The sequence below is a fragment of the Pollachius pollachius genome (genome assembly GCF_949987615.1).
Source record: "Pollachius pollachius genome assembly, chromosome: 6".
Lineage (NCBI taxonomy): Eukaryota > Metazoa > Chordata > Actinopteri > Gadiformes > Gadidae > Pollachius > Pollachius pollachius.
Genome location: NC_136939.1, coordinates 14666294 through 14674440, shown reverse-complemented (window position 1 = coordinate 14674440; position 8147 = coordinate 14666294). Strand labels below are relative to the sequence as shown.

At 44.0% G+C, this 8147-nt stretch overlaps 1 protein-coding gene across 2 annotated transcripts; it reads left to right on the top strand.

Moving 5' to 3' along the window:
• The first annotated feature begins 821 nt into the window (after positions 1–821).
• LOC307077326 (uncharacterized protein) lies at positions 822–5003 on the top strand. 2 transcript variants are annotated; one of them, XM_079738712.1, is made up of 4 exons: positions 822–1202; positions 1461–1555; positions 1687–1747; positions 2265–5003. In XM_079738712.1, the coding sequence occupies exons 1-4, from the start codon at positions 896–898 to the stop codon at positions 2822–2824; spliced, it is 1023 nt and encodes a 340-aa protein (XP_079594838.1). In that variant the 5' UTR covers positions 822–895; the 3' UTR covers positions 2825–5003. The 2 variants fall into 2 exon arrangements, with proteins under 2 accessions (XP_079594838.1, XP_079594837.1); XM_079738711.1 differs by having other exon boundaries at positions 1684–1747.
• Positions 5004–8147: the final 3144 nt, after the last annotated feature.

The following is an 8147-nucleotide window of genomic DNA, read 5'->3' as shown; positions in this document are numbered from 1 at the left end:
ACACAGTGGCTTCGACGTATTCGTGAACCTGGTTCTTCGTCGGGTTTACGTGTCGCTATGCATGTCCGTGGTAAAGAGAGAACAAATAGTTGTTCTTTGTCTGTGCATGCTATTACTTTACAATTGGTCTACTACTAGAAGTTTTGATTATGGTATGGTCTGGATTCTAGCAACTTGAAAGCTGAATACGACTCAAACAATGTGCAACAAAAACAGAAGATAGGCTGCTTTGTTGTCAATTCTGGTCATTACATTCGAAATCTATTATGACCGAATACAAACGTCTCCACTTTTTACAGAGTAAAAAAAAGTATACGTTTTGCCTTTGATCTTTTTGCATACAAAGCGTATTGCTGAATATGATGAAGTTAGCTCAGCACGGATCCACAATGCATTGCGCGTCCGTCCCCATTCAAAATCAATGGGGTTCAGTCAACGGACGGATGCAGTGGCCACGAGGCGTTAGTCGAGCTGACGTTGACTGTACATAGTTCTCAGGTTGACGTTCTTTAAGTTCTTGCAAGATTATAAGGTGAGTGCTGCAGGCTGCACTCACTTAAGTGTATACTTCTCCCCTCAAAAGAACCACAACACTAGGGTATGGTGAGAGCATGTAGAGGTGAATCCCCGTTTAATTTCCTGAAACTGACGAACTTTTGGCCTATCTATTTAGTAGTTAGCTGTTTTAATTTTTTCTTAGAATTACCCCCTGCAGTACTCCAAAGTACCGCTATGGGCACGCGTACTCCCATTTGCTCATCGTCATCGTTTTTCAGTATTTACGGTAATATACCGGAAGAGGCCATTGGGCGAATGCCGTTCTCTGATAAATAAACATCACAGGGTTACTTTTGATGTCAGTAACTGTTACCTCTCGCCAGTAGTCGAGAAAACTATGTTAATAAACATGTCACCGTGCGGCTTAACTTTGGAAGAACAGCTTTCATCCATAATAGACGTGCTTGCGAAAGCGGCTGTATCTGAAATTAGCCAACTGTTCTCGGATGGGTCGGCTACTCTTCAGTTACAAATAACTCAGAGCCGCGAAGAAAACGAAGCGCTGAGGACGAGGATGAAGGTGATGAAGAGTGAGCTGTTTTCTTTGCGGCTTCAAACAAGATCGAATGCATCGCGTGCGCCGAGTCGTTTTGCCCTGGCTCGAGCTAACATCTGCAAACCACGGACAGCATCAATGGGAAATGGTGAGTTGAGTTCCGACTAATAAGTGGAAAACAGGACGGCACAAGTGTTCAGGGTGTACTATCAATTGTAACATTTGTAGTAAAAGAAAATGGTTATAATAATCATGAATAATAATTAACCATTAATAATGATATTAATTTATATCGGAGAAGCAGGCTACTTCACAGCAGATGCCTAATATAATTTGACGATATGGCCATATCCTGAACGCTGAATGGTCTTGATCAAGAATGTAATGTATTCTTCATCATTATCAGACCTAAAGCCACTGATGGACCACAAGGCGGTTGGGATTTCCCGTTTTCATTCACCATCCAAAAGTGAGGCTTCGACAGTTACAAGTCCAGCAGAGGTACTAGGCACAACATACACATAGAAAGCATACACCTTTATAATTCACTGGGTATAGAATGGTGGTTGATAACTTTTCCGTGCAAATGCAAGAATATGTATTGTGTGTGTTTCCCTCTTTACGACAAGAAGGAGACCCCCGACATCATTTTAATCAAGGTTGAAGAGGATATCAGTGGATGCAGGCCATTAGGTGAGTCATACATATTGCAGCCATGAGTCTAGATTGCTTTAACAGGCTGGTCCTCTTTTGAAAAATCACATGACCAGAGCCCTGATAAAACACAAGTAAAACTTTGGAGTTGCATTTCAAAGATGGAAAGTCAAGAGCCCAGAAGGGGTTCCAGACGGAAGCTAAATGAGCTGAAAATACAATAATTGAGCTTGTCTCAAATGTGATGTGCTCAGCTCATTTTCCGTTTGAGCTTCAAGTCTAGGGAGGAGGGCGCTTGAGGAGATATCTCCCTCCGGTACCGTGAATCTGTGTCTGCAGTACCAATTTAAACCCTCTATGTCAATGCTACATTTTGTCTTTTTAAATAGTTCCGTCGACTTGTACAAAGTAAAGTTTTGTGCAAATAATTAAATGTTTGTATATGAACTGACTTTTCATATTTTTGTATTGTATTTGTCTTGTGCTATTTATGGATCTGAGTCTTAAATAAAGTTTTCATATCAATTACTTTCTTTCTTTGTTTTCTTCCCTGCAGACGACTGCAATGCCTTTGGAGACCGCAACACTCAGAGCACAGCCGCCTTGGAGAGTCTGCATGTGGACGGCCCTGGCTCCTCCCACATGTCCAGTCACAACGGGGAGCTGCGGATCCTGAGTGTCCACGGACGTGGGGGAGGCCAACTAGTGGTGGAAGGCCATGACACCCTCTTCAGCGCTTCCGATCTAGAGGCCCTTAGCTCTCTGTCCGTGGACCACATTGTGGCCAAGAGCCTGGACTGCGGCAAGCGGTTTGTCCGCAGTGAGGAGCTGACTGGGCATCGGGGTGGCCACAAGGGCCGGCCCTGTGTCTTGTGTGGCAAGGTTTTTCCCAACGATTCCAAGATGACCATCCACATGCGTACCCACACCAGCGAGAAGCCCTACAGGTGTGACCAATGCATGAAGCGCTTCAGTCAGAGCTGTAGCCTGAAGATCCACATGAGGATTCACTCCGGGGAGAAGCCCTGCGTGTGTCATCAGTGCAACATCAGCTACAGGTACTCCAGCAGTTTGCGTCGCCACATGACCAAGCACAAGGGCAAAGGGGTGCTTTGACACGGAGAAACAGGACGCTTTGATTGACACCATTATCCTTTATGTGATGAAATTACTGCTTCTAGGTTATTTTTACCATTAAAGGTTTTTATCACGATTAAAGATTTTTTCCAACTTTTTGATATTTATAGAAAATATCTATTTCTGTGTTATTGTTAATAATTGATGTCTATGTGATGAAGAACTACTTATTTTTTGGACAATTCGGATAGCAAAGTATTTGAATTCATTTTAATCTTTCACATTGTGGGTTAATACAAAGGAAACAACGGTGAGGGGGAGTGACCAATGTGGAGAATTTAGGATTTGCCATGGCGGGAAAGACCAAGTTAAATTGCAATAAATTATGGTTGAAGTGGACATGGCTTCAAGACAGTTAAAGGAATCTAAACAACGAAGAAGTCAGTTGATTGGCATGGCCTTAGTATTAGACTTTGTGGCTACAGTGGGAATGCAAATATAAACTATCTTAACATCTCTGTTAGGTAGAGGAAGGGAGGTATATTTAGGTCCAAGGAATGTAAACAGTTGCTTGTAAATTGACTAGTAATTATATAAACATGGTTAATATAATATGTTTAGAATTCTGTAGTTATGATTAATATTTCCACGACACTGTCTAGCTCATTCCCAAGTGTGCTAGACCCCTAGATCCCCAACCAATTTCATTACTTTTGGTTGGGCTAGATCCTCCAAACTAGGGGTGTGAACGGTTTCAAAAAATTGTAAATGGTTACACAACCCCATTTTTTTTGTGTACACGGTTAACCGTTTTTTAAATTAATTATTCGCACTATAGGGGGATTATTTGTTTATCAACACGGCGGATGAGCGCACAGAAAATTTGTTTGACCGGTTGCCATGGTTATCTCCGTGTGGTTAATTTGCAGTTGCAGTGTTATTTAGAGATATTGTCAGCTTACTGTTACATTAAAATGTAATCAGAAAACGTGGTTAGATGCTATAGACCGTATAGTATCTCTGGTATAAAGGCTGGGACGAATTTCAAATCATAAATATGTACACTTAATGTTGAAAGTATAGACCGTCGCGATTCCCATTGAAACGAATGGCGCGGTGACTAGTCTTCACAACGAGAGCTGGTAGGTTGTGAAAAATGAATTAAACTGTAATCAGACAACACGGTTATATGCTATAGACCCTAGAGTATCTGTGGTATAAAGGCTGGAACGAATTTCGAATTATATATATGTAAACTTTATGTTGAAAGTATAGACCATCGCGATTCCCATTGAAACGAATGGCGCAGTGATTTTTTTTTTTCTTTTACGGTTTTCATTTTTAGTGATTTTTCCTAAACGGTTATCATTTACTAACCGGTTACACTTGTACCTGTGCACACCCCTACTCCAAACATATAACTTTAGAAGTGTTTAATCCCCTCATTACCATAAAAGTGGTTATGAGTACAACAGGCCCCACCCTACAATTTGCGGCCTGGCTGTCACCTGTGGACCGCGGTAATTCGGCCCTGGACGTACAGACACGCACACACACAAGCACAATTTAACACATTAGGGGGGTCATTGCCTCGGTGGGCTGGAGTGGAGTACTCCGTTGGGGTACCAAGATGTCTGAAAGGGCGGCAACAAGTTCAAGCTACACAGGCCGTCCGTTGATTGGTTGACAGAATCGTCACTTCTGTGCAACGGGGATAATAACAAACACAGTACCTGCAAGGTATTTATGGAGAACGGCGAAAGCTTCGATTATTGAAGACGATGTCGAGCAAAAGTTTGCCATCTTTCTTGGATGTCCTACAGTGTTGCTCTTTGTTTATTTTGTCACGTTCTTATTTTTCCTTGGATTTATTAGCAGGCTATACTGTGTCGGGTTGCTATGAGGTCAACCACGCCCTACCGTAAGGCTACAGTCGGCAGTGGAAACGGGAGCCATAACTGAGCTGGGCAAAACCGCACCTTCACTACTGGGCCAAGGCGTGCTGGGCCTAAGCATACCCAACAGTGGAAATGCGCCATTATTTCCCATGGCCCCCCTGACTTGTTCTTGGTCCTCTCCGGTTCCACCTCAATAGTCTAGCTCAGTGTTTCTCAAACTTTTCTGAGGACCCCCCCCCCACTTCACAAGCAAGAGTTTTTTTTGTTTAATGAATATAAATAATGTGTGTGCGTTCTATTTGGCAGTGTACACATGAACAAAAGGGTGCAAATACCCCCAATTCAGTAATAAACATGTGCATGTGCTTTATTAAGCTGTTGGCTAAATTCTCCCCACAAAAGAATCACAACGCCAGGGGATGGGGAGAGCATGTAGAGGTGAATCCTATTAAAATATATTCTCCCTGAAAATGACGTTTGGTCTTGGATGAGTTTTCATTATTACAGATTCTCCTTTCTCCGTGTTTTCAGATTTATCTTTCAACAACATGTCCATTTTCTAGATTCTCTTTTGTTTAGCTTTCGGAATTGGTCACCTTTCACCTGGTCAGGGTGAAAAAAAAGAAGATGGTTGGCTGTTATTTTTTTCTTAAGGTACGGCCACACCAAACGCGTTACTCGCGTTAGAGGCGTCGAAAATCGGCATTTTTGCATAGGGAACCATTGGTTTAGGCGAGTAGACGCGTTACACGCGTTAAAGCGGCGCGTTAGGGGCGTTAGAAGCGGCAGACGCACGTAAACGCACCAACGCGCCGAGTTAAAAAAAATTGAACTTTTAACGTTATGACGATAGTTATGACGAAGAGGGAACGCTCCATTCACTTGCATGGGCAGCGTCTTTGGTTGCTAAGCAACCTGAACATCTTTGGCGGACTATTTCTCTGCTGATCAACACTACGAAAGCTGGAAACACACCAGACACACCATGTGAAGTTATTTAACCCGATTGCTGTTATTTATATCCGAGATTAATTCATCTAACCCGATCTAAGATCATCATGCACCCAAACACGGCGGCGTTTGGGTTTCCTACCTCATACTCCTAAATACAGCGCAGCGATGGCTGCCTAGGCGCGTTAGGCACGTTGAACCATTTTTGTGACACACAATGATCAAGCGGCAGGTTAGACGCGTTATCCAACGCGAGTAACGCGTTTGGTGTGGCCGTACCTTTAGAAGTATCCCCTGCAGTACACCAAAGTACCGCTAGGGGTACGCTTACTCCCATAGAGTGGTGAAGTCACGCCCCTTCCGCTAGAGCCCATGGGACCTTTGAGATAAAATAAATGATAATTTTTCATGCAAAGAAATCTAAAAATTTTCGCTTAGAAGTTTGATAACGATAGGCTTTGTGTGAGGATCGCTTTGTGAACTACAGCTCTTCGCTGCTCTCGACGCGAATGATATACGTCACCACCCGCACTTGGAACGCATGTCACTACCGGAAAGGGCGTGACTTCGCCACTATTTGCTCATCGATGTTGTTTTTCAGTAGTTACTGTAATATACCGGAACAGGCCATTGGATGAATGCCGTTCTGGGATAAATCACCATCACAGGGTTCAGTTTGATGTCAGTAACTGTTATCTCTCGCCGGTAGTCGATTAAAATATGTTGATAAACATGTCACCGTGCGGCTGAACTTTGGAAGAACAGCTTTCGTCCATAATAGACGTACTTGCGAAAGCAGCTGTATCTGAAATTAGCCAACTCTTCTATTTCATCCCTACTGACCGCCAGAGGTGGTGCTTAAAGCAGTGGATATGTCCACCTCGCGCATGCGCATTTTGAGTTCCTAATACCAACATAGTCACCTGTGACCCCCACGTGACACCGGGAAGGCTATATCTTCCGGTGTCGTCAGAGGATCTGTTCCTTTACATCTTCTCGCCGCGCAGGTACCGTATTGAACCTTTGTTTGGAGAAAGGAAGGAAATTCGTTTACAGCTGGCTACGTGCAGCCTCGTGACCAAGGTCGGAGCCGCGGGTAACCCGTCCTCCAGAGGCTGTGGCTAACTTATATATATATATATATATATATATATATATATATAGATAGATAGATAGATAGATAGATAGATAGATAGATAGATAGATAGATAGATAGATAGATAGAGGGGGGGATAATTTTGACAAACATTTTAAAATGTTTCAAAATGAAGACGGACCCTGTGTATTTTGGTTGTTAATTATTACGATATAATGGTGAAAATACTTTGGGTGGGGGGGGTATTTTTATCCCCACCGAGGATAAAAATAATTCAGCAGAGGGTAGGACGTGTAAACCAGAGGGGGGGATAATCCCCACCGGCAAATCGCACCCTGGATATATATATATATATATATATATATATATATATATATATATATATATATATATATATATATATATATATATATATATATATATATATAGAAGAACTATAAGAAGAGTTGTAGCTGGCGTTTCTTGGTGAGGGCAGTGTGCTCGTTCCCGCTTCCAGCACTCGTTTGCCTCATTGTTTGGTGTGTTAGCCGTTAGCTTTGCTCTGTTCTAACCATCAATTTATTTTTCTTACAACTTACCGGTGAACGTGGTGCTCTCGCTCCCACTCCCAGTAACGTTTTAGTTTGGCTTCCCCCTTTTTTAGCAGCAGTGCTTACGCTCAAGCTAATTAATATCGGTTGATTTAATTTTCTGGTGAAGGCAGTGTTCTCGTTCCCGCTCCCGGTAACCCCGCATTTGGCCCTTTTTTGATTGACAATTAGTAGCAGCGATCACGCTCAGGCTAATTTGTTTCTGTTTTTCAATTTACTGGCAAGGGAACTGCTCTTGCTTCCGCTTCCAGTTACGCTGCCTGTGGCTGCCTCCATAATGGCCCACCTATGTGTCGCCTGTGCGGCTCCTCTCAAGCCTGAGGACGGCCACGACAGTTGCCCTCCTTGCCTCGGTCTCGAGCATTTGAGGGAGAGCCTCACGGACAGCGCCTGCGTGAACTGCAGCCTCCTGCCTTGGGCGCTCAGAGTGGCTAGGCTGGCAGAGATGGAGAATCGGGCAACAGCCAACAACCCCTCTGCCTTAATGGGCCTCCCTCCCAATCAGCCCGGTCGTTCTGGGCGGCATCGGCATGATGGGGCTGCGGCTATGGGTGCCCCCCCCCAAAAAGAGGGCATGGGGCAGCTCAATGAGGCGCAGACGGAGTCAGCCCAGGCCAGCGCTTTCTTTAGGCGCAACCCTGCCCCAGCCATAATCGCTGTCCCTCCTTCAGAGGAGTACTTGAAGGAGCTTCATGCTTGCTGGAGGGACACTAGGGCCCTTTCCCACTCGACGTTGAATGCCCGGACCTTGGCTGCCATGCAGAATGCGGCACAGTTTGGGCTGGGCCGCATGCCACCAGTCAAGCTTGCCATCGCCTCCCTAATTC